Below are 24883 nucleotides of genomic sequence, written 5' to 3' on the forward strand. Positions count from 1 at the left end.
AATGGAACCTCGACTCTACGGAGAGGGCTCCAGGGGCCTTCGAAGCCCAATTAAAAGACGCGGAACGTTTCCACGTCGATCTCAAGCGACCCAAACCCGTGGTCTGGGCCCTAATCAACATTCTACGACACTTCCATCAAGCCTTCAGCTATGAGGGTCATCTCATAGGGAACTACACCAAGATTCCTTATGCGCCTCGATTTATCTCGGCTCCGCCACCCCTTTCGAGGCCACGGTCGTACTCTCCGTTGGAGCGGACAGCCCTCGAGACGGAGCGAGACACCATGATGGGGCTTCAGAGGTGGAAACGAACCACCGAAGTAACCTTCGCCAGCGATCCTGTTATCATTCGCTATGCAGACAAACCCCCGCGCGTAGCCTTCGACTATCGCCGAGCCAACGACTGCATGGCCTGGGATCCATATCCCTTTCCCATCATGCTTGATTTGGATGTCACTGGGCAATTGTTCGACTATTAGGTCGAAATGCTGGTCAGCGGGACATTCTATGTTTGCCCGGTCGCCGTATGCGAGGCGCTGGAGATGAGTTTTGTGGTCAATGAACGCGAGAAAGCTGCAAAATTCTTTGGGGTTCACGTGGCAGTGCACATATTCGGTTTTGCGCTTGGACTCGGTTAGGGGATCTCGGAACTCTCGAAGCAGTTCCTCTTTCCACCTTTTCCAGGTCCATGAGCGAGTTTCCTGGGCTTCCAGAGTGTAAAACCAAGCGTCAGCAGGGGTTTTCTCGGCTATCATGGCTGGTAGGAGCTGTACCATCCTGGCATCCGACGTTGCGCTAACGTTTTGAAGAAGTTGGACTTTGTTAAGCCATTCTTCAACGTCTTGGTTTCTTCTGCCCGTAAACTCGGGTACGTCCTTTGCTTTCAAGGAATCGACCTTGGTGTCGCTGGCCCACGGGGCCGCTGGCACTTGGATTGGAGGCACCGCACCTGAAAAACTTGGTTCGGTACGCTCCCTTGGTGTGTCCGCCGTTTCCCACGGGGTTGCGGACCGTTCTCTTGTAGCTCGTGCTATGGGAGGTTGTCCAGGCAGCGGGCGATGCGCTAGGGCTTCTAAGGCTCGTGCGAGGCGCTCATCCGCCGCTGTCTGACGTTCGGAAAGCCTATGAAGCTGTTCCGTAAGGTTTTGAGTTGCCAACTGCGTTGCAGCAGTCGAGCGGGCAATGTCTTCTTTTAACGCTGCCACTTCAGAGGCCATCGTGGCCAAGTTAGGGGCTTCCGGTTCGACGGAAGTGGTCCCTGAACGCCTTGGGCGTGTTGCGGGAGGGACTTCGACGTCCTCCGCAGGACCCTGACTACGAGTCTGGATCACAGGTGAGCGGCCTCGCGTTGGAGAGCGTTCGACCGGCATCATTCTCAGTTTCGTGAAGTCTGTTTCCGAAACGAGAGAAAAGGTTTCCGAGTAGCTACCTGAGCGGATCTCGGTTTGCGCAAGAGTTTCGGTACGACCGAATAAGGATTTCAGCTGAATTTGAGAGGGGAAGGCAGTTCGTCGCGCTTCTCCACCATGTAACGGATTTTTTGTTGGTAGACTATGGTAAAGACAACTTGGGTCTCCTAGCAGGTTGTGTGGGTGTCCGTACTAGGAATCATAGTCTCCAAATCCTTTCTTTGGGCGTCGGTAGCGACTTGAGGGCGAGAGGCAAGGAGAGTCGGTTAGTTGTGAACCGAGCAGGATTTAGAGGCTTCGGTGCGGGTGATCAGGCCATTGAAGCGCTCTGTTAGGTTCCTGTTAACCTAGGATTGGGGTTGAGAAGCTAGTTGTGGGGATTTTTTGTCGCTACGGCTTCTGCCCCCGACTTATTTTATTGAATACATCCTTTTTATACAAGATTCTTGGATAAACTGTTAAACTAAACTAAACTAATGGGTGTCGCTGCACCGCAACTGATTTATTGGTGGCGGTACCGATCTCTTCCTTTTCCGCACTGGCTCGGGCCTCCACAGGTTGTACGAGGCACGCTGAAATCTAATGCGCCAATTGCCATTCTCCGAACCGGTTTTTTCGGTCGCGGTAACCCAATCGGTGGAGTTGGTCACGCGATTCGTGCTTCCCGCGTCCGATTTGGGCTTACTCGCGATCTCTCGAAGACGTCCTCGTCGTTACAATCCTCTGCATCGCCCGCCAAGAAGCACAAGCCATAGAGAAGGTCGATTTATGGATGCGCATCTGCAATCTACGTACCAAGGCTTTTCGGTCTCGCCGCGATATGCAGTTTGAAGGCTCGATCACGACAGATGGCACCTCGGTGTCAGTTTACTTGAAACATCCTGAAGCTGACAAGTATGGAAAGCGCAGCAGCGGAGGGAAGAAGTCAGCAAAGACCCTAGAAGCTGAGGTGAAGGCAGTATATGTGGAGAACAACTTGCCTGCCTGTCGAGCAGCAGAGAATGTCATCGTTATCAACCCAAACAAGCGCGACATTCTCTACTGCCAAGACAGTAATGGCATGACATTTCGCTACACTGCCAACCAGCGAGCCGTGGAGACTGGAAGCCGTCAATTTGCAAAAGAACGGCAGCAGATGAAAGCCGGCAGTATTGACCTCATAGAATCATGAATACCATCTCACAAGACGATGAACCTCATGGACTTTACTCGCTACCTTCTCATTCGCTGTGCAGATTCGGATCATTGAAAGGAGTTCTACTCACATCCTGCCCACACGCGGTGGAAGTGGCATACATTTATAAACCATCAGAAGAGTGAATCAAACCTCATATCCAACATGCGCAACAAGTTTGGGAACTTCACCATTGTGATGGGTGATTGGAGCGATGCCAGTCGAACTGCAAGATTTCAGACCTCATCAAAGACGAAAGGTTGGCGCACCCTCTTTAAGCGCAACAGGATCAACTGCTTCCTTCTCAACGAGTACAAGACCTCATCTGTCTGCCCTCACTGTTTGGCCTCATCCGCTGACTTCCTTGAAAAAGGCTTCAAAACACGACCTCATTCAAGACCTTGGCGCCGTCGCGAAGGCAAGATTGAAAAAGTCCATGGATTGCTGGGTTGTACCAACCCTAACTGTCAGCAAGCCTGGACGATGCGCTACTGGAACAGGGACACGCTGAGCACCTGCAACATGCTGATGATCGTGCAATCAATGTTAGATGGACACGGTAGACCAGAGGTGTTCAGGAGGGGTGTTCCAGTGGTAGCGTAGCGTAGACTAGTTAGATTAAGGTTTCCGAACTGGTTGTCGCCGGTTCAATCCCTGGTGCGGGTGCTAGTGCCAATACCCATCGGCTCCGCACTAACAATCATACCCATCAAACCAAACCAACAGCGACAACTTCCAACCCTCGTGCGATGGCCAAGATTGAAGAAGAAAAACCCGTACATGCCTATTTTAACAAAATATTTCCGGAACGATGGAACCCTCCCCATTTCTGGGGAAATGGAGGCAGTCCACTGAAGGAGCAAGCTCATCACATCTGGAAAACGTCGCTTCTCAATCTTTTGTCGTGTCTGGACTAAGCAAGAGCTGAGAGAGCTGCTGCTTTGTTGAAGATGGATCAGGTTCGTTGCTTCAGCCATTTTACACAAACGCGTCGTTCATTAACATGATACACCTTGAATAGTTCTACTTTTAGAGTCCTAAACCGGAGTTCCATTGTCATAAAAAAAAACAAAATCGCTGATACCCAAGGGAGCGTAAACTTAACCGGTGCGTCCATCTCAATGGAGCCGCAAACACCTGTAATCCAGACGCCAAACGTGAGTCTTTGTAGTAGTTGTTTATCATGTCAATGTAATACTCACAGTTCATTTAGGTCGGTATGAAATTATCCGGATTTAAGGAAAGGTTAACGAAACGCTCGTTTGCGGATGCGTTCGACGATGATGATGATACGATCGACACTCCTACGCGCCATACCAAGACCACCCAACTCGAAGCACCGTACAAGTCAAAAGATGAAACCCTTACTCGATATTATATTCGCTTGGCGCAGCACTGTGAGAGGACTGGACATATCACTCGCCCCCAACTTGGATTCACGGTTCGCTGCATTACTGACACCGAGCACCAGTATCACAAGGCAGTAATGGATGTGCTCGCTGTCTACGATGAGACTCGGATGGGATGTACCTTTGGCTCCTTCTTGGAGGAAATTTACCCCAACAATACGACCAAAATGAAGAGTCTGGTAAAAGAATCCTTGATGAAACAGGCTTCCTCACAAGCTATGTCGGCGGCCTGTACGATGCTCTCTAATGGTGTAGCGGCTTTTGGTGCTATCCTTCTCGCGAGAGCATTTGGGTGGAACGTCAAGGGTGACGCAAGGTTGATGCCTAGAAATGTGGCTTTGACAGGCAGTATAACCGAAGATCACAGTGCACTCCTTGTTCGTACTCGAGAGCACCGAAATGAGAATGGGTTACTGTATATTGTTTTACCGAGTCCGTGTGTTTTGAATTCACGGTATATGACGCATGAGCGGTTTATTGAGGTGTTGGGGTGTGTTGGGTTTGGCGTGGTTGAATTCAAGTTTGCGAAACGGGTTGCGTTTTGTTTGTTTAGGAGGTGTGGTGGGGGTGTAAAGGGGATTGGGAAAGTCGAATGTAATCCTGGGAAGGAGAGGAATAATTTTTGTGTTGTTATTGATGGCAGGGCAGCTGGGATGCCAATTTGGCACATACACACTGTATATTTTGAGATAAAAGGGATATAAGATACTTCGTTCACGTATCCTAATACTAATTCCTACCACGCCATGTTGCAATGAATGCTGTCAAGGGTCATGGGCTGAATATCAAAGCTTACTCGCCCCTCTCTCAACAGCCGCAACCGCTCGCAAAAAGTCTTCACGTCCCTCTGCCCTCAAAACATGCTCGGCATTTCCTTCGCGAACGGTAAATGTGTTAGGAAGGTACCATTCTTGAACAGAGTCTCTGACAGCAGAGTTGCGGAGGTCGATGGTTTGGATGGGTTTTGTAGAGTTTTGGTCTTTGTAGAGATGGAGGTGGGTGTGCTATGAAATGGTTTTTTTGTGGAAGTGAATATAGTATATGTGTACACAGAAGCGGAAGGACGGTCAACATACGTGAATCACCATCCAGCGTTTCCTCCAGTACCGATCATTGGATGTCAACTGGTCGAACCAGTTGGAGAGAATGGCGCCCTGCCATTCAGCACAGTGTAAGATTATGGTACGGTCTGGATGAACTGGCAAAGGAATGAGATAGATGCAAGCTACCTACCTTACGGTTCTTATCTTCCATGGTTTGATATTGGGCCTTGTAGGCTTCTTTGATTGAGCGTTCTTTGGCTGCCTTTTCCTTTAGCCATTGCTGTTCTTTGACTCTATTAACGTGCCAAAACATTGGGTGTTAGTCCCTTCTAAGTTTTTCCAACCTAGTTCTCATGTGGCGTGTACCTCTCTTCTGCAGCCGCTTTCACCTTTCTCGCCGCCTCCTCCTTCAACTGCTCCTTTAATGCCGTATGCTCTCGCACTCTCCTCGCCGCCTCCTCTTGTGCATCTTCACCTTTATCTGATGACAAGGAGCTCGTGGATTGATTCAACGCCTTGCCTGGTAGCATGTTGGAGCTACTTGAGCTGTGAAGAGGAACTTTTGTGGGCGTGAGAGGTGTCTCAAGCAGATCACTTGGGGATGTGATGGAGATTTCAGAATCGTGTTCCTTGAGGAGTGCATTGATTTGTTTGCCGTAGGTAAAGGCAAGAGCACGGTTCGCTGTCTAATCGCACATCACGGGATGAGAAAGGAACAGATGGAAAAGACAGATGTACTTTCGTACGTTACCTGCTCGGGAACACATTCGACAAGTAAAAACTTATTTTCATGTTTCACGTAGCCATAGAGCGGGACTTCGCCCTGTCCGAACTCCTTTTGAAATTCCTGAAATCCGCCTGCTCCGCTGGCGAGGACACTGGATCGTAATAACGGATTATGTTGTCAGTGTGCCCCGAACAGAGTGATGTGAATGATTTGTTCTTACCTTAGGACTTGGAGATTCTGTCCAGGCAGCTTAGGAAGGACAGCTACAACAGATAAAGGATTTAGAGAAGAATGAATTTGACAGATGCCCTCGAGCCCATGTGTGCAGTAAACTAAACATGACGGTGCACTTACACAGGATCATCCTGTTCACACAAAGACGAATATTAACTGGTCAGATCTACATGTTTCTTCACCACGGCCTCATCACCACAAAACCAATATTCAAAAAACAGCTCACCAATCTGTACCAGAGTCTCCAGCCCGAATCGCCTCATACGTCTGCAAGATCTTTGGGTCGTTGGTATCTAATGTAGCCATTCCTAGTAGCAGCTATCCACCGTGACAAGTCGAGATGTGTCAAAATCGATAGTAAAAAGAAAAACGATCTTTGCAAACCCAAGGACAAGGTATTCTGGTTTGGACTTTTCTCGAAGCAAATACCAGCGACTACAAACACCACAACACTTGCAATCACATTCACAGCAGAAAGAAAAGAGGCACACTGCACAGTGGGGGTCTGAACTAAGAACAAATAATACCGTATAAATAATACCGCATGTGTTATGGCATTGACACTATCTTGGTTTGTCTAAAAATAGCTGTTGCGCACAAGGTTTCCTTCCGGATCCTTATGGCTTTGTCGGAGATTTTTATAGCGGGCAGGGAGCAGAAGGAAATTCCCTCGGAAATGGGTGACGCTGGGTCATGTTTTTGTTGGGCTTCGAGATAAAAAAAACTACACCCCTTTATGCCTGATAATCTTTAGATGTGTATGCAGGGTATGTTTTGTCGTGGCTATGGAGTGTGTCCCCGGGATTCTAGGTTTGATTGCGTTGCGCTTTTGATGTGAGGTAAACACTTTCATTTGGCGCCTTCTTCAGCTCCCTTATTGTCCAGTCTCGGGTTCTTCTGTAGGGTTATTTTAACTGGCGGTTAGATTTCTTTTTTTGGAGACACTGGGTATTCCACCCGCTACTTGTCTTGAGAAAACCTTATTTTCGTGGATTGGGGGAATATACCTCCTTTATTCCTTACTTAATTGCCTTCATCGACATGGTCAATGACCAGCTGTTGAGGACGTGGGGGGCTGCGTTGTCGTTTGGGGGAACCGTGATTTGTCTTTTGAGCGTCTTTGAATGGATGTGAGTACACGACAAGGCACACGTTTATCGGGGGATTGAGTATCCAGTCTTGATTGATAGATACCTAAATGTTTAACCATAACTTGTAGTTTTAAGTTTCGCCGGTCCCTCCGTCCCAACAAACTCTTGCTCCTCATTTTCTCGTGTGCATTTGGCTCACTTTCCCTAACCATCATGGCGAGCCGCATCGTCATCAAACAACCAAACGAGGCAACACTAGCTTTCGCGGTTCTAAGCGGCATCTTTCTCCAAACCTCCCAAGCAATTCTCTGGCGATGCGCACTCCAACGTCTCAACTCTGTTCTGGCAACAAAGTTCGCAGAGCGGGCAACAGACGTGGCAACCGCACTGAGTGCGGGGTATTGTATGGTCCTGGCTTCTTTTATGGTGATTTCTGCTATGCAAGCGGAGGGAACTGTGATGGAGTTGATTAATTCAAAATGGTATCAAGATTGGTTTAGGATGGGGGATGGAGCGGATTTGGTGATATATGAGGCTGTTTGCGTTTGCGCAGATTTGATACTGCTACAGGTTTGCTTGAGCCACCGTTGCTTTTCTGCAAGCGTGTTCTTTAAAGTTAACATAACGTATTGCTTCTGTACACCAGATGCTCCGAGAAAACATGAAAGCACGAGGCGACCGATCCACCCTTGACAAAACCCTCAAACTCCGCATCACAGCCTTCCTCGTCATAATGAACCTCGTCTTCAAGATGGCCGATGTCAGCGTGAAAATTGCCTCCATTGCAACAACCTACTTCCCGTTTGATGTCTACTTTCGGTCTGTCACCGTGTGTTTTGAGACTTGGACGTTACTCAAGTTGGGAATCACGGTCGAGGATGTCATAAAAGGGGACGGATGGGATAAAGGGTCGGATCGAGCAGGGGAATTGACGATCAATCGGGCGGATACACATAATAGGTTGCTCTTGGCCAAGAGTGAGACGTCCTTGCTCCACAGCAGGTCCGCGCCAGTGTTGCCGCCTATTAACGTTACGTAGATTTCTGTTTTTTGGAGGAACCGGGCTATATTATACTAGGAACATGAGAGATTCGATGGTCGCGGGGGGATACTGGGATTTCTTTGGAGGTTCGATGAGAGGAGAGGTTTATTATTTGGGATCATCATGAATATCTGCCGTTATACCATTTCTTGTACTGTGGAGCTGTATCCATTAGTAGCTTGAGGTCTGACTGTTCGATTCGCATCGTGGACACCAACCACGTTTCTCCCCATCCCAGATCAGTGGTCAAGTTTCTGAATAGGCATTCATGTTGGCTGTGGTTGCAAAAAAATAAAGCAAAGACCTCTGGGATGCAGGGGTGTTCAAAATGTCTCGTTCAATCATTGTCATCTGTCCTTTGCTCACCCGTTCTTGTGATTTGCATTCAAATGATTGCCTAATTTCGCTGACTAAGCCAGGGGTGAATCAGCAGTCACCTGACCATGGGCTGTTCATAAAAGGGGGAACGCGAGGGGTTTACACGTCTTTCCATCGCGCCCATCCTTGTTTCTTGCCCATCATCTCTGCCCACCACTCACACACCATAGAGAGGACAAGAATGCAACACCCGTACTCTTGGATACCGTCGCTGCAAAAGCGGACTTGACCAGGTTCGTCCCCGTAGTGGAATGTGCACAGGTTCAGGGAATCTTCACGGGTACCTGCTTGGGAATGACGCGTGCGCTCTGCTGGTGGGAGCAGGGTCCACATATCATTCTTGCCCAGACTCGGTGATTTTTCACTGCCTGCTCCAGACTGACGCCGAGGCTCGGAGAAACTGAGCGGGTCTCTGGTTGGGAGTGAACCGATGCTCCTGCTCCCACGAGCAGGGTTCCATCATCATTCGTGCCCAGAGCTCGGTGATGTTTTTACTGTGTTGGCTTCAGCCTGAGCCTCGGTGGCGTCTATCTCATCTTGTGCATTCGCTAACCCCGGACGGATTAGTTCTAGGGGCATCAATCGTGGTGCGGTAATTGTGAAGAGTCATCCGCGCAAGACACCCCCTGGCAATCTGTGTCTAGCCGGTTGACAATTTAGGCCCAAGAAGATCCGTCGTTCAGCAGCAGACTCCAAATATCAAAGCATCTGCGGCTCGGATCGAACGTGCTGCTGACTTGACCAGGTACGTCCCTTGGTGATTGTGCACAGGTTGGAGAAACATCACTGGTACCTGCTTGGGAATGACGCGTGCACTCTGCTTGTGGGAGCAGGGTTCACATATCATTCTTGCCCAGACTCGGTGATGTGTATACTGTGTTGGCTTCAGCCTGAGCCTCTGGTTATCTGCCACTTTTGTGCATTCGCTAATTGGACGTTTTAGTTTTAGGGGCATCAAGCGTGGTGCGGCAATTGTAAAACCTGGTTCAATAGTTCGCAGATAACCAATTCGTTAATAGATACTTGCTGCTCACGCTATATTACCGACATTCTTTATGGTGATGTCTTGATGAGATTCTGCGTAAAGCCATTTCTTGTAGTACTGTTGAGCTGTATCCACTAGTACCATGAGGTATGAGAGGTTGAAAAATACATGATACACCCAAATGTTGGGCACGACCACATTTCTGCCCGTGTCAGATCAGTTTGTAAAGTTTCTCACCCTCACTAAAGGTACCTGATGCTGCAGAGGCATTCATATTGGCTGTACGAGTTGCACAACAGAAACCAAGGGCTGTGGGATGTAGATAATGTGGGTATACGTTGGTATTTGGGCGCTAATTTGGAAACCTTGGAGGGATATGTTCTTGCAAAGAAAGTCGAGTTCTTTGGCCAATGACGTGGAACTCTTAACTTTGACTCGAGAGGAAAATCATCCCAGGCAAGCCGTATCGAGGGTCTTCATTTTCACTACATAAAGGACGTATTTTCAAACCCCTGCAAGATGTAACTTGGGAACTTCGAGGCCATATACGTCGCCTTTGAGTGCTGGGCATATTGAGCCACAGCAGGCGAATGATAATGGAGGGAATGATTGGGTGTGCTTTTACAGATAGCCAGGAATGGGGATAAATAAAGGTGAAAAGTACCATTGCTCTTGGTAATTGCCATACAGTTAATAGCTATAATGGAACAGCATAATGTCCAGTGGCCTATAAGATGCACGAATCCTGATGAGATAATGTCATCTTATAATTCAATAGAAAATGTCCTAGTCCCGTCATCTGTTGCTTGATGTGTTGTCACATGACCATGACCATGACCCTGCTGTGATGTTGCAGCGCAAATCTCACTTTCTGTTGCTCTATCTGCTTGATTTGCCTCATCAGGATTAGCGCATCCTTTTTACTACAATATACTGGATGTCATTCCAAATTACTCTGTCTCCTTATGGATATTAACTGTATAGCAATAACCAAGGCCAGTGGTCTTTTTTTGCCGCCAAGAATTATATCTTGCAGTAGTTTGAAAATACAGAGTGAAAATAAAGACCTTTACCGGGATGTATATATACATCATATAGTATATAGCGAAGGGCTCTTCCGTACTGTAGCAACGCTACAGAGGAAGCAAAGAAAGCCCGGTCGTGCAAAGCTAACCATTGTACATATGCGCGCTACGCTTTGGCATCGTCCACATCAACACCAACCTGGCCAACATCCCACAACTCTTCCACATCCCCTTCTAAGTCCTCCTCTGATCCATCTATCCCATTTGGTCTTTCCACCAATGTATACTCCATGTCATCGTCGCCCTCAGCCTCAGCTTCCGGTTTCTCCAATAAACCACCAAACAGCTTTCGATCCACCAAAAATAATAACACGGCGAAGAACACTCCGCCCAATGCACAGAAAACAAAGAACATTTCGGTGAAGAGAAAGGTTGGGTCTAGCGTTGTGAGTCGGGCGACAAGGATCGGAAAGACCGTTAGGGATATGTTGAGGAAGGAGGTTGTGAGACCGCTACGGCATGGGGTGAGTTTCGTGAAACAGTAATCCTTGGCGCACATTGTACGGTGAGTACTTACAAAGCAGTGGCGCTTCCCTCTTCACCGATAACGATAGCCACGCAAGGCCAAAACGTCAATAGCATTGCGTAAGATACTCCCAAGACCACCAATGCAGGAATCGGCGAAGACGAACTGCCACCCTTCACCAGGCCCAAATAACCGTGGATACTTGCAATCAGGATCCCACACAGAATGATAGTTTTCACTCGATGTCCGCGTGTATCCGAAAAGTGGCCAATGAACGGGACCAGGATAGCGGAGAGAGTATCCGGAATAGATGTAAGTTGGGCAGCTATTACAGTAGAGCTTCAGTTTTTACTCTTTCTCTTTCATAATGCAAGATTGGCATACCTTTCTCTGGATCATCCTTGTACCACTTATTCTGCAAAAATTCGGCGTGGATCGTATTGAACGGTATAACCGTCGCATACAACAGGCACAATATCAAACAAAGCATCCAAAACGTCAAGGGATAAGATTTTACTATCTGCAGTGACAGTCGTTCCGTCCTGGCGACCGGGGATGCCTTGCTGTCATGTATCCGATCGAGTCGGATGAGCAGTATGCCGCATGTGAGCGAGAATAAGCATGTCACCAGTCCAAACCAGACTGCAAATGGCGTAGAGATTGTGTATGCAAGGTGGGGTGTAAGGAGATCGTTGAAAACGGTTCCTAGGCGGGCAACGCTGAGGTTCATGCCTATTATGTATCTAACGGTTAGGGACGCCCAGACGCTGAGATGTTGGATGCATCGCTTGCCCCACCTAGCGCCAATGCCAAGTCTTTACCACGGAACCATTTGGTCGTAATGCGTGTTTGCTGTACACACAATAAAACCACACCCGTCAAAGGTCAATAATCTGCCCATCTTGCACACACCACAAAACACCACGCATCCTCACCATATCAACCTCGACTCACCGCAACACTCAGACTCTCAGCCCCGACTCCAAATAGTAATCGACCCACCCAGACCACCCAAACCCATTTCACTTGGACGCCAAGCGCAACAAGCGCCTGCCCAAGACAAACCAGAATACCCAACCACCAGACCATTTTCGCGGTTCCGTACACATCTACCAAGTAGCCGCCCCAGAAAGGCAGCACAGTATTTGGAAGGGAGTAGAGGGAATAAAATAAGTTTAGGTTATATTGGTGTTGAGAGGGCGTGAATGAAAAGTGCTGTGCGAAAGCAGTTGAGAGGGAGGCAGGAATGTCATAAGCGTAGTAATTCTGTCATGAACTTCGCATGAGTATCCGGAAGTGCATACGTCAAATTGCGGAACAATTGACATTTACCCCAAACAGAAGCGTAGAACTTAGACCGAGTACGAGCCATCGTGTGGATGGCAAGTTCATGGCGGTCGTCAAATGGACTTTACAAGCTTCTCTGCAATGGGCATTTTGTGAGTGCAAGGCGTCGCGGCACAAGGTCGACCCCCTTTGAGCCCTGTGCTGCGCACGCGTTATGTCATTTGGTCAAAAAACCAAACTTTCGTTGAGGATGTTTTTTGACGATTTGGAAATAACAGGGGTGGGGATGTGAAAGCCAGCAATGGGCAGTTCAATCCAAGCGTGCTCTGCAGACATCAACTTCGCAAGGAGGTCGACGTTGAAAGTGTTTACCGCTCAGCAGGCATGGTGTAATCGTCATATAAATTGATAGATCAACAGTTGCCCTCAATCTCTCCTCGCCCTAGTGGTTTTTCATACTGTCAAGCTACCAAGACTCCACAAGCATCAGCACCATGCATCCCACCTTGATCTTGCTCGTAATCTTCATTTTAACTATCCCTCACATTACATCCCATTCTCTTCCCATCCACCAAAGCGACGACCAGGTTCTCAAACTTTCAGAACTATCATGGACTGTCTACAACGTGAACAAAAGTATCATCATACCTGCTGTTGTGCCAGGACAAATTCACATGGATTTGCTGCGAGCGGGTGTGATTGAGGAGCCCTATGTTGGGAGCAACGGTAGGTACTACTGGGCCGATGGATGTATGTAGATCTCTAATATCTTACGATCATCAAATCAGAGTTATATCAACGTTGGATAGCGTACGAGCCAACCTGGACATATACTGCGGCGCTTCATAACCTAGCGGCATGGAATCAATACAAAAAGGTAGTCTCGATAAGTTATTTAAAAAATATGGGGCAGACTTTGAAGTAACAGGCCCTGAGTAGTACTATCTCAGATTCGATGGGCTCGACACACCTTGCAATATCACCATCGGCAACCACCATATTGGCACCGCCGCAAACCAGTTTAGACAATGGGTTTTTGATGTATGTTTTTTCTTCTTCAAGCGCAAATGTACAGTTCTCCAAGAATTAATGTCCTCATTAGGTGACAGACGTGCTTCACAAAACCCTCAACAGAGACGATGCCATCAACATCACAATCGCCTTTCGGTCTCCAGTCAAGTACGCACGAGAGGTCAGAGACCGTTCCGAGGTGTTCCCCTCAGTGGCAAGGACGCAATATGTTTTTCCGAATCGAGAGTATATTCGGAAAATTCAAAGTGATTTCGGATGGGGTGAGAATCTGGTTCTGTTTGCGGTATAGTTGTAGTTGACACTGAAATTTCCATTTTGAAGATTGGGGCCCGGCATTTTCACCAGTTGGTATCTGGAAACCAGCCTACCTCATCGGCCTCGGTTCATCTTGTGAAACGATCGGCTGCAATTATCACGGGAGCGAATTTGTGCACGAACTGAACACGTTCATTGATATCTATCGGAAAGGACAGGTGGGTTAGTTCTCCAGGACATCAAAGACCATGCATTCAGATTGACTGACAAGGAGCAGATTCCCAATCTCCCACCCGACCAATCAGCACCATGGATCGTCAATGTGTCAATCTCCCTCGTTTCTTCGGATGTCTTTCAAAACCCTTCCATGGTCCTTTCGTTCCCTGAACTCGGAATCACGTCCGAAAACTTACGAGTGAACCGCATCAATGTCGGAAAGAACTACGTGGATGCCCATATAATCGTTGAGAATGATATTCCGCAGCTTTGGTGGCCTTGGACTTTGGGTTTGTTGTCTCTGTTTGCTTTTCGACACTGTGTACATGCATTCTGACATAACATGTAGGCAAACCGTGTCTGTATAACCTGACAATAAAGCTCCTGCCTTCGCCTACGTCTAGACCCTTGATCTACTCCAAACGCACAGCATTTCGTACCATCGTGCTCAACCTGCTTCCGTATCCAAGCCCTCAAACCCTTCCTAATGGTGGACCCTACACCCCAGGCGACCAATTTCATTTTGAAATTAATGGAAAAACCATATATACCAAAGGGTCAAACTGGGTTCCTGCGGACTCATTTCAGAGCCGTATTAGTAGTGAGAAGAGATGGAGGCTCCTGACCAATGCTGTTCAGTCGAATATGAACGTGAGTTTGGCGCAAGAGTTTTCGATGTAAGTGCGAGTTTAACCGCTGTTTATTCGCATAGATGATTCGGGTCTGGGGAGGTGGACTGTACGAAGCCGATGAGCTGTATGATTTTGCGGATGAGCTGGGTTTATTAATGTGGAGTGAACTGCAGTTTTCAGTGTCGCTTTATGTGGGTATATTTTAATATGCGTCTGAAGTCCTGGTGCTCACTTGCCTTCCTGGATCGTACAGCCCACTGACAAAGCATTTGTGGAGAATGTCATTCCCGAAGTGGAGGTATGACTTTTATTTACATTCACCCGCGGACACGTTAACTGATGAACGTCGTGTTCATCTAGTACAACGTTCGCCGTCTAAATCGGCATCCTTCCCTTGCTCTCTGGGCAGCAAACAATGGTATGACATTGTCTAACCGTATCACACGAACTTTTCTGAGATCGCCGTCCACAGAAATTGAATGGTTTGTCGAAAGGGTGAACCAAACATTCCCAAACAATGGAACACATTACCTTGACGAATATAACTATCTTTTTGTCGATACCCTTCAACACGTGGTCAAATCCATCACTCGTAGCATCACTTATCTTCATTCCTCAACGTCACAAGGATACCTATCGGGCCCGGACCCCTGGATTGCAAGATATTTGAATAAAACACAAGGGGAGTTGTATGGGAGTAGTGAAAATTGGAATTTCAGAGTTGAGGTTGCGGAAGATGTGGGGAGGTATCCAACGAGTAGATTTGTGAACGAGTTTGGGTTTCATTCTATGCCTTCTATTCATTCGGTGGGTCTAGAGAGGTTTTCTTCTGCCTTTCGCTTGATGTTTACGCGTTCTCACTTTCCCTGTTGATCTTATAGTGGGATGAGGTATTGGAATCACCAGATGATTTTCAGTTTAACAGCACGGTGATTGTAGCACGTAATCGCAAACCGCCAGCGGGAAGCACTGGTAAATTCACTTCCCGTCTCTCCTATCCATGCAAAATGTGCTCAACTCGTCCCGTCACGTCCAGAATGGCCCAACCCCAATTCTCCACAGGGCATGGGCGAGATGACCCGGGCCGTAATATCACACTACCCAATTCCCAACCGAAGCAATCCCCGCGAAAACTTCACCATGTGGTGCCACGCCACTCAGCTTTTCCAGGCTCAATTCATGCAGTGGCAGATTCAGTATTACCGACTTGGTGCGGGTCGACCAGAAAATAACCTTGGATCCATCGTGTGGCAGTTCAATGATATTTGGCAGGCACCGAGTTGGAGTGGTATTGAGTATAATCTTAGATGGTGGGTAAACATTCCACAACTCAAACATGTCACTTTGAATTCAACTTTTCTTGACTTGATTATAGGAAAGTAGTCCAATATCATATCGCCCGAGTATACCAACCTGTCATCATTTCCCCAATATACAAGTAAAGTACAGCTTTTGATCATCTCTGTCACAACTGAACAAGAACACTCACTTCCCATTAGCATTACGTCCAAATCACTCTCCATATACGTCACTTCCGATCGTCACTGTTCCGTCACTGGGACGGCAAAGAGAACCTGGTACACATGGACAGGCGAGAAGATATCTTCCGTATCAACCGACTTCACTGCACTTGCGTTGAATAACTCATTGGTGTGGCACACAACGGGGACAGGCGATATGGTGCCACAAGGATATCATGTCAGGGATGTGTGGTTGTTACTTGAAGTAACGGCTCAGGATAGCGAGGGGAAGGAATATAAGGTATCAAAGGCTTTTGTTTATTTTTGAGGTTTCTCACTAAATTCTGATGATGGCAAATAGCATGAAAATTACTTTACACCTGTAGGCCTGACATCCGCCAACCTCCAGAACCCACAGCTAACGCTTACACCAAGCACAACAAACAGCAATACCATCATCATTAAGTCAAAGGGCGGTGTGGCCGTTTATGCATGGCGTAAGTTTTACATTTTCCTTTATCCTTCCCGGAAAATCTGGGCATTAGCTGAACTTGTACCCATCCAGTGGATCATCCGTCATGCCTTAAAGGCCACTTTAGTGACAATAGCTTTTTTGTCATTCCGGGCTTCCCGCGCGAGATTTCTTTTGAGGCAGGGGCGAATAATTGCGAGGGGGACTGGAGGGATAACGTCAAGGTATATAGTGTGTGGAATTACAATCATGAATAAGGTAGTGCATGTTGCGTAAGTAGATATAAGAGGACCTGAGGATGGTTAGTCTCGTTTTTTCATGTTCGTTGACTTGACGATGTAGTCGCGTTATTACATGATCCTTATCGTAACGATCATCTGGTACCTTCTGGAGAGTAAAATCATGGCATTTATGGTGGGCATCCGAAATCTCTTTTGGAAGTTTACCTATGTCCCACGTACACAATATTGATTTCAATTCACGGACTGGATACATAAAATGTCTCCCAGTGAAGCATGATGACCAGTCTGCCGGGTAACCGGCACTCATACAAAAATTGAAACTCTTTCACAATCCAATACCAGCAAACTATCATTCTGATCAAACCAACTATAACTACTAACTACTGTACAATGGAGAAAAAAAGACATCTAGGGGGACCCATCACTCTTTTACGCTGTTGACTTGAGTTTTTTCACCGGCATCCTTTCCGCTGCCAGCAAAATCAAACTCTTCGTCCTTGTGTTTTGCCACATACCCAGCTGATTTGCGCATGGGGACACCAGAGTCAAACATTTGGTCAACGTCTTCAAGGGATAGACCCTTAGTTTCGGGAACTGCAAAGTAGACCTGATATACACACAAAGCTTTTAAAACTACGTATATCAAGTGAGAAACACGATGAAACACTTACAAAGATACCACCGGCAAGAATAAAGGCTGCCCAAAGGAAGGCAATCTTTGGGCCAAGGTTTGCTTGGTCGCGGTCGACAAGGTATGGAGTAACGAATCCAAGGACCCAGTTCCAGAACCAGTTGGACGCGGTAGCAATGGCCATACCCTTTGATCGGTATCGAAGAGGAAAGATCTCGGCAGGAACCACCCAGGCACCAGGACCCCAAGAAGATGCGAAACCGTAAATGAAGACACAGGTGAAGACAATGGTGCAAATGCCCGCAGCGGTGTTGGATGATAGGACGTTGCCCTTGTCGTCGAGGGTGGCAGGGAAAGCGGTTCCAACACTACCCACGATAAGTTGTCCGATAAGCATGATCATTGTGCCACTAAGCAAAAGCTTTCTGCGGCCGATGCGCTCCATCAAGTACAGTGCCGGGAGGGTAGAAAGGACGTTAACGACACCAGTGATGGTTGAGGTTGTGTATGCATTGGAGATGCCCGCTTGCTTGAAGAAGGTTGTACCATAGTAGCTGTAAAGTTGAAGCAATCAGAATTTGATGACGACAATGTGCTGAAAAATGACGAGTTACATACAAGATAAAGTTCACACCGGTGAGTTGTTGGAACATTTGAATCCAGATGCCAATGTGAGTTCGACGGCTGACGGGGCTCTTGAAACAGTCGAGATAACTTGCTTCCCCAATTTGACCTTCGAGTTCAATGGCACGCTGACAGACAGAATGAACGAGTTAAATAGGGTCATCACACATGCAAAAAACACTCGTACACATAAACCACATACCTGAAGGTCGTTGATTTCTTCAGTCACTGAAGGATCACTGGAATGCTTGCCTCGTAGACGGCATAGAGCTTTGATGGCTTGATCGCGACGGTTGAGACGCAAAAGATTACGAGGGGATTCGGGCAAGACAAACATGCCCGCCATGAGGATGCCAGCGAAGACGAGCTGAATTCCAATTGGAATTCTGTATGAGGCACGACCAGGATGGTCCTTGAGACCTTGATTAACACCCTGAGCGACAACGATTCCGACTGAGTAGGAGAGAAAAGTATTAATTCATTCGTATCCTTTTCATCACGAAATGCATACTGGCATACGTACTTGTAATGGCAAGCTGGTATGATGACACCAATGCACCACTATGTACAATGATGATGACTGTTAAATTTTAAAGTTGAAAGAAATGGGGAGTATGCGACTCGACAACTTACCGAAGATGTTTCGGTGCGGCTTCCGCTTGGTACAATGGAACCAAGTCAGACAAAAGGCCAACACCAAGACCAGCGCCAATACGTCCGGGTAGCATCAAACCAAGACTATGAGATGCCGTTTGCAAAACGCAACCGACGCTGTCAAAAGCAAATACATGTGAACGGACAGTTACTTTTAAACAAAAACCAAAAAGCAAAATACATACCAAAAGATCATGCAGGAAATGATGATGGCCCAACGACGTCCAGCGGCATCCGCAAGGTGTCCAGCACTCAAGGATCCAATAAACGTTCCTACAGAGAGAATTGAAACAAGCAAACTCTTTGTGGATGACAGGAGGTCGCGTCCTTCGCCTGGACCAAAGTCATCCTTGAAGACTGCCATCTCCATGATACCGGAGATGAGTCCAGTGTCATATCCAAAGAGAAAGCTTCATTTGAAAAATGTAAAGAATATCATTAGTTTTTGCGATGAAACTTGGATGGATTTTATGATTCTTGACAGCACACATACCCTCCAAAGGAGACAAACAAACAAATGATAATTGTGCTAACGTTGGTCATGATGGAAAGCAAGACTTCTGCCCGTCTCCAGCAAATCAAAAAAACAAGAGACACGGAGCTGGATAGAAGATGGCGGTGATCAGCGTGGGGGCTGAAAGGGCGGCAGTTGAGCTTTAAATACAATTTCTATTTTTTTTTTTTGTTCCCTTCGTTGGTTTGGCTGAGAATTACAATAATTCAAAAAGAGTTCTGGGCACCGTGGAGTGTCCAACTTTTTATTTTTTCGTGGGTATCAGTAGGTGATTTAATCGATGGGCCTTGTTTGCTCGTGTGATCAACTCAAAAGGAGGATTTCGGTGGTCGGACGGAGCCTCTCAATGGGTTGTTTGGTTTCTTACCTTTTGGTCAATCTGCAGGAAAAACGGTTCCTTTTTTTTGTCGTTGTTTCCAACTTTTCAACTCCTGATTTGGGATGGTTGTAGTTGCAAAGTCAGCTGCACTGCGGCCGACAATAATGACGACTTTTATTTTTTTTATGATTTCCAAATGTTGAAAGCAGCAGTAGCCCAACCGTGAAAAAAACAGTACCCTTTGAGGAGTGCCGTTTTGTTTTGAAAATAGGGTTTCCGCGGATATTGCGATTGACGTAGCGCTGTGTCGCCGTATCTCCCTTTAACAGTGTCTCTTACGCAGGGTAAAGCAAACTACAACGAATCGACGGTCGAAAGCGGTTGGTTGTGTCTTTTGTTCTTAACGCCAAATGGCACAAAACCCACTCATCCTTACAAAGCGATTTCATTTGTAACCCCAATGTTGGAAATCAAATTCCGTTGGAACACCCGCAAGACAAAGGGTGGTACGAGGGGCTGACAGAACACTCTGTACCCACCGCCGTGTCGGTCGTTGGATGTTGCATTGTTATCCATTCTTACTTTTTCCTTACGCTAATTACTCAAGAGTCTTTACACAACCTGCGAGCTATTCCTTTGCACAATGTAACGTTTGTTACTTTTTTGCAATAACCAAATCAGCAAAGGCCCCATTAGATCTTTTCCAATAATTCTCTCAAGAATTTGTGAAATTTTCAAAGTCAGCGGCAACGTCTGCGCGCTACCGCCCTTTTGCCAAATCAGGTATATGACGTTATACAGTACCCCACGATTAAATCAGCTCCGTTTCGTTAAAAAGCTACAATAGTCACACGACCGGAGCACAAGCACGTTACCTGCACGCCGCCACGTTTTAGTGTTCGACCCCTGATGGCTTGTAGACGTAATTGTTGGCCGCGGAGATTGCGATGGAAGGAAAATGGGAAGAAGAACACTCGCTTGTTCAAAAGGAAGGCCTTATCGATATTTGACTTGGGGATCTGGCACAAAGTAAAAGGACACAATGAAAGTCAGCAGTTTTTTATCTAGCTGGTCGTGGAATCTCTAAAATCAAATGTTTCACAGGATCTTCCTTGATTTCTGCATTTAGCGATTGTAATTCCTGCTGAGATTTTGTGTAAAGGAAGGCTAGAAGGTTTATCTCGCATCAATCATCATGGATCCGAGAGACATGATTTGCAGGTAAGTGATTGATGGGCTTTTACAATTACCTAGATCCCTCCGAATGTCTAAAGGATCAACATGATTATCGGACACCAAAGATAACACTTGAAATGTTTTTATTATGCTCCTCGACATTTGCTGTCACTAAACTTGACGCGTACACACACGTATAAATAAACCACCTCTCATCTACAGCGATAAATAACCAAACGTCAAGTCTAAGGAATCGACAACATTTTTCTACACTACCCTATTCATCTTTTTGTAAGCAAATCCGAGTCCAACGGGCCATTCGGGATGGTATACGATAGGACAGTCCATGTGGTTTTCAAAACCTTGTTCATCCAAGACGCCGAGCGTCACGTTTCGACATCCAATGATTTTGATCCACTCAATGTTTTGGCATGCCTCTGCTAAAGCTCGAATACCCGAATTGGTGATGCTCAGGCCGTAGTGGATAAGGAATACTTTGAGATTGGGGCAACCTTCTCCGAGGAGCGCCAGACCAGAGTCACTGGCATTCTGGTACTGCGAAACGCAGAGGTATTTCAGGTTAGCAGCGCATGGAGACTTTGTGATTGCGATTAAACTGTCGTCGTGAAGCATGTGGCAGGACGACAGGGACAGAGCTTCCAGGTTGTGGCATCCCGCAAGAAGCGACAACAGTCCATGCTGGTTGATCGGACTGTTGGTCATAAAGTGCAATTCTGAACCCGACGAATGTGTCACTGTTATTGACCCGCATTACACAGTGATACAAACCTGAACTACATACCTCGCAGGTTCACGCACGAAGTTCCAATGAAAGCCAAAAGCGATCCGACAGACTCTGAACTCAGTGTCGTCGCCCGGTAATCCTCCATCGTGATATCAAGCCTGCGAAGCTACAAATACAACCATTATTTCACAAAGTAGCTCTCCAAGATGTCTCCAATCCAAATGGCATACCTTAATAAAGGCACCGCCAAGGCTCAGCTGCTTCATTGCGCTCACAAGCACATCACCATTGATTCTTCGTAGAGCAAGTTCGCTCAAATTCCGGCATGTAGAAAGGTAGGCCAAACTGTCCGAATGCAGCCCACTGTATCTAAAAGTCTTTATAGAGGCACTACACTCTTGAAGAAGTTTATGCGTAAACGTCCGCAACACTGATGAATCGTCATCTTTTGTCACGCGGCGGTTTCCGTGCGGATCAAAGATGTGCCACATGGTGGGAGTCCAGAAAAGTCCCTCAAAAAATCTAGAGATGAGGCGGACTATTGGACAACCACAAAATGAGTAATGTAATGCATAAGGCAAGATCGCAGGCTCCCAAGCCGCATATTCCCACTTACTCTTGGCCCTATTCTGCACATCGAGATATTTGAGCGACTCGAGGAGGATCTCAGGAGGCAAATCCAGGATGCCCGGATCTCGAATGGTGGTTCGCCGAAGCTGTTCCTCCAGCATGTCAAGGTCCAAACTGTTCTCATGAGGTGACATTTCGTAGACGCTCTTCTCTTAATAGGATATAAATAACTGCACGGAATATCTATGCTCTACTTTACAAGTCTTGCGCTCACACGCCTAACCACATTCCCACATGCCAAGTACTTCGAGAAGGTGGAGAAGGGGGCGGGGGTGGAGGTGGTGTCTGCTTACCGCAGCTGCTTTAGTGGCTTAGTACAATAATTTGGATAAGTTATCAAATGGCTCACGTAAGCACATCGTCACGCGAAGCAACCCCTGACGATCCTTTCTTTTGCGCACAAGTAGCCAATTCCCGTCGTTTGCTTCGGACGATTTTCAACGATGCCCACCATCGCTCCAGCACACCATATCATCCACTCCCCATCCACCCCTTCTTTTGGGGCCCGTCGACTCTTGAATGCATTCAAGTTTAACCGTCATCGACGACAACCAGAGTCTTTGCACGCCGCATCCCTACGCAAAACCCAGCGCATACTCGTCTTGGACACCGTACGCCGTCGATCACTCCCAAAAACACCATCCACACTCCCATACATTAGCACACAGCAGGATCCGATTACATTCTTGACGTCCACGCCACTCACACTTGACCCTATTGCGAAAGAAACCAAATCAGAAAACAATGGTATTCCGCTCGTATTTCATATTTCGACTGTAGTTTTTTTGGCTGGGTGGGGACTTGCTTGTCTTCGTGATGGATGGGGGAAGCGGAAGGTTCAGCGTGGGTTTTGATGGGTTGCAGCCCAGACGATCTCCTATGATTATGTATTTACATTGTAGCTTAGCGGAACTTGACGCGACTGACGTGATCAGACGAATCCCATGTCAACACTTGGATGAGCAGGTGGTAGTTTATGCCTTGTTCTTTTTGTTTTTAACAAAGGTTATCTCGGAGCAAACGGATGTCATCTGCTTTAAACCTGCTTCAGTACTTACATATGCAGAATTCGAAGCGACACAGGAAACCGCTGTGTTATATACTACAGGAGGAACCCTTAGCTCTTAAAACTTGGCCATGTCACGATGATAAAGTACCCACCTGTTGAAAAACATCGGGAAGGCCAAGGGAAAAATAATCCGAGAGACAAGGACAATGGCATGCTAAACGGTGGTATGAGACCGACGATTTGAACGATGGAGCACGCATCATTGCAAACGCTCCCCACCGGTAAAATGTCGACCATCACTTCATCGTCTCTCCGGTTCGCTTTGTAACACTATGTAGCAGACATTCGCCTGAATGGTGGAGCAGGAAATTTGAAATAGCAGTGTCATAAGTCTATCTATGTCACCCAGCGTCATGTCATTACGAAACATCTGGATCATATGAACCACCCATAGATCATTCGCCCGTGCTTTCTGGAAAGCATGAACCATTTGTATATTTTGCAATGGACCCAAGTAGTCATCCCGTTTCTCCACCGTTTCTTACGGGGGGAACGTGGTTGTCCAAGCTAGACGCGCAACCCACAACATTTTTACAGTGGCCATAAACCCATGGCCAAGGCAGGGACAAAGATGATTGGAGTGATCCTCCGTCCCCAGGGGCCTGGGTAATGGCACCCGGCTGGATCGCGGACTTGGTTGTACACTGGTATGCGTTCATGCACGTGATCAAAAAGCGATTGCCAATGTCGCTTATGATGAAGGGGACAACTGGTTGAGGCATCCAGTTCGTATGAAACCAGGAGTCTCATCACCAGTTTTGTGCTTAACGATCGCTCTCACGATCTGGAGATTGGAGATTTTGGGACGCAACTATGGACATTTTGGTTTTGGATCGACGGTCGATCGAGAATATCAGCCGCCTCCTTGTATGCGAGCAGGCGTCTATGCCCGTCATCAAAGCGCAATAGGTTGCTTATCATCAAGGGGACAACGGGTTGGGGTATCCAGTTGTATGTAGCAATGTGTTTCATCACCTTGTTGTGCTTAACGATTCCTCTAATAGAGGTATTGTGAGACAGGATATCTGTGAGTCGTCCATGTTGTATTCGTGGTTTCATCTCTAGACAAACATCAACATAGGAGTCAAAGGTCTTTGGGTGTTCCAAATGGGGGTTTAGATCAGTGGTAGATCGTCCGCTTTGCATGCGGAAGGCCGCGGGATCAAGCCCCGCAACCTCCAATCACGGCCAACAAAAGTACGTTTTTTTTTCCCGTTTATTCCCTAGTATGATTGGCACAGTGGGCGTCATTTCTATCATAAAGACTTTTATGAGTAGACTCGGGCAACTGATTCCGTCATGTCCTTTCAAACATCAAAACCATCAAACATGCCGCGCAATGGAGTTGTCGTGCGGAAATCATTAAGCGCAGAAAAGTAATGAAATGGTTCATATTTGGTCATGTCATATCTATGAATTGAGGACCCCACCCACTTGATCATAAAGCAATTAGCTTTCTGGTGACGGGCATTGTCGCATACAACAAAGTAGGCAGCCCGATATCCTCGCTTTATCGTCGATTCAATTTCCAAAAGTCCACCCCTGAGGCTCCAAAATGTCCATCTACGTCTGCAACGTCCCATAGAGAATGTTTGTAAAGTAGCCATCTCGGGCAGTTTCTAGGGGTGCCCCTTTGTTATGCAGCTAATGGCGTAAGGGTGCCGCCAAGAGGTGGCTAAAAGTGGAGATAAAAGTCTACATCCATAATTGCCACCTTTCAGTGCCCGTTCGTAACCTTCACCAATAGATGGGCTTTTTGCATCCAGGTTGTCGACTCTGGTAGGTGTAATGCCTGGAACGGGTTACTGGTTTGAAACTTTTGTGTATCCAACACTCACACTAGTGAAACCACCACCCAATGTTTACTTTACGACGACTGGGT

The 24883-nt window shown here is 47.0% G+C and overlaps 10 protein-coding genes and 1 non-coding gene across 11 annotated transcripts; 6 read left to right on the forward strand and 5 right to left on the reverse strand.

The window, feature by feature from the left end:
* Positions 1-115: 115 nt before the first annotated feature.
* SPPG_09039 (uncharacterized protein) lies at positions 116-1373 on the reverse strand (the record flags this gene model as incomplete). Its single annotated transcript, XM_016757192.1, has 2 exons — positions 116-293; positions 367-1373. 2 exons carry the CDS (start codon positions 1371-1373, stop codon positions 188-190), a joined length of 1113 nt encoding a protein of 370 aa, XP_016610129.1. The 3' UTR covers positions 116-187.
* Positions 1374-2229: 856 nt separating this feature from the next.
* SPPG_02590 (uncharacterized protein) lies at positions 2230-2580 on the forward strand (the record flags this gene model as incomplete). The annotated part of the gene is made up of 1 exon (XM_016750872.1): positions 2230-2580. The coding sequence occupies one exon, from the start codon at positions 2230-2232 to the stop codon at positions 2578-2580; it is 351 nt and encodes a 116-aa protein (XP_016610130.1).
* A 1124-nt stretch (positions 2581-3704) lies between these two features.
* SPPG_02592 (uncharacterized protein) lies at positions 3705-4590 on the forward strand (the record flags this gene model as incomplete). Its single annotated transcript, XM_016750873.1, has 3 exons — positions 3705-3740; positions 3797-4474; positions 4546-4590. 3 exons carry the CDS (start codon positions 3705-3707, stop codon positions 4588-4590), a joined length of 759 nt encoding a protein of 252 aa, XP_016610131.1.
* A 51-nt stretch (positions 4591-4641) lies between these two features.
* Positions 4642-8484, reverse strand: SPPG_02593 (uncharacterized protein). The gene is made up of 9 exons (XM_016750874.1): positions 7191-8484; positions 6223-7114; positions 6117-6127; positions 5983-6025; positions 5787-5913; positions 5402-5721; positions 5226-5328; positions 5069-5146; positions 4642-4996 (listed from the first exon to the last, which is right to left on the reverse strand). Exons 2-9 carry the CDS (start codon positions 6300-6302, stop codon positions 4778-4780), a joined length of 981 nt encoding a protein of 326 aa, XP_016610132.1. The 5' UTR covers positions 6303-7114; positions 7191-8484; the 3' UTR covers positions 4642-4777.
* Positions 6842-8423, forward strand: SPPG_02594 (uncharacterized protein). The gene is made up of 3 exons (XM_016750875.1): positions 6842-7126; positions 7216-7657; positions 7734-8423. Exons 1-3 carry the CDS (start codon positions 7038-7040, stop codon positions 8124-8126), a joined length of 924 nt encoding a protein of 307 aa, XP_016610133.1. The 5' UTR covers positions 6842-7037; the 3' UTR covers positions 8127-8423.
* A 2023-nt stretch (positions 8485-10507) lies between the features above and the next one.
* Positions 10508-12557, reverse strand: SPPG_02595 (uncharacterized protein). The gene is made up of 6 exons (XM_016750876.1): positions 12376-12557; positions 11998-12309; positions 11841-11895; positions 11428-11775; positions 11095-11368; positions 10508-11029 (listed from the first exon to the last, which is right to left on the reverse strand). The coding sequence occupies exons 1-6, from the start codon at positions 12433-12435 to the stop codon at positions 10684-10686; spliced, it is 1395 nt and encodes a 464-aa protein (XP_016610134.1). The 5' UTR covers positions 12436-12557; the 3' UTR covers positions 10508-10683.
* On the forward strand, positions 12499-16789 carry SPPG_02596 (uncharacterized protein). Its single transcript, XM_016750877.1, has 17 exons — positions 12499-13056; positions 13119-13207; positions 13270-13371; positions 13433-13622; positions 13684-13835; positions 13895-14123; positions 14183-14484; positions 14546-14656; positions 14719-14763; positions 14826-14883; positions 14938-15272; positions 15347-15437; positions 15502-15775; positions 15841-15903; positions 15965-16226; positions 16287-16422; positions 16491-16789. Exons 1-17 carry the CDS (start codon positions 12825-12827, stop codon positions 16652-16654), a joined length of 2835 nt encoding a protein of 944 aa, XP_016610135.1. The 5' UTR covers positions 12499-12824; the 3' UTR covers positions 16655-16789.
* A 23-nt stretch (positions 16790-16812) lies between these two features.
* On the reverse strand, positions 16813-19525 carry SPPG_02597 (sugar porter (SP) family MFS transporter). Its single transcript, XM_016750878.1, has 8 exons — positions 19042-19525; positions 18734-18958; positions 18528-18665; positions 18418-18455; positions 18097-18347; positions 17889-18022; positions 17311-17824; positions 16813-17246 (listed from the first exon to the last, which is right to left on the reverse strand). Exons 1-8 carry the CDS (start codon positions 19089-19091, stop codon positions 17061-17063), a joined length of 1536 nt encoding a protein of 511 aa, XP_016610136.1. The 5' UTR covers positions 19092-19525; the 3' UTR covers positions 16813-17060.
* Positions 19526-20349: 824 nt separating this feature from the next.
* On the forward strand, positions 20350-23534 carry SPPG_09040 (uncharacterized protein). Its single transcript, XM_016757193.1, has 2 exons — positions 20350-21637; positions 21688-23534. Exon 2 carries the CDS (start codon positions 22376-22378, stop codon positions 22784-22786), a length of 411 nt encoding a protein of 136 aa, XP_016610137.1. The 5' UTR covers positions 20350-21637; positions 21688-22375; the 3' UTR covers positions 22787-23534.
* Positions 20669-22851, reverse strand: SPPG_02598 (uncharacterized protein). The gene is made up of 5 exons (XM_016750879.1): positions 22828-22851; positions 21919-22741; positions 21533-21840; positions 21360-21468; positions 20669-21291 (listed from the first exon to the last, which is right to left on the reverse strand). Exons 2-5 carry the CDS (start codon positions 22064-22066, stop codon positions 20825-20827), a joined length of 1032 nt encoding a protein of 343 aa, XP_016610138.1. The 5' UTR covers positions 22067-22741; positions 22828-22851; the 3' UTR covers positions 20669-20824.
* A 576-nt stretch (positions 23535-24110) lies between the features above and the next one.
* SPPG_10060 lies at positions 24111-24182 on the forward strand. Its single transcript has one exon. It is a non-coding gene; the product is annotated as a tRNA-Ala (tRNA).
* The last annotated feature ends 701 nt before the right edge of the window (positions 24183-24883 follow it).

Source organism: Spizellomyces punctatus (assembly GCF_000182565.1).
Source record: "Spizellomyces punctatus DAOM BR117 chromosome Unknown supercont1.4, whole genome shotgun sequence".
NCBI classification, from domain to species: domain Eukaryota; kingdom Fungi; phylum Chytridiomycota; class Chytridiomycetes; order Spizellomycetales; family Spizellomycetaceae; genus Spizellomyces; species Spizellomyces punctatus.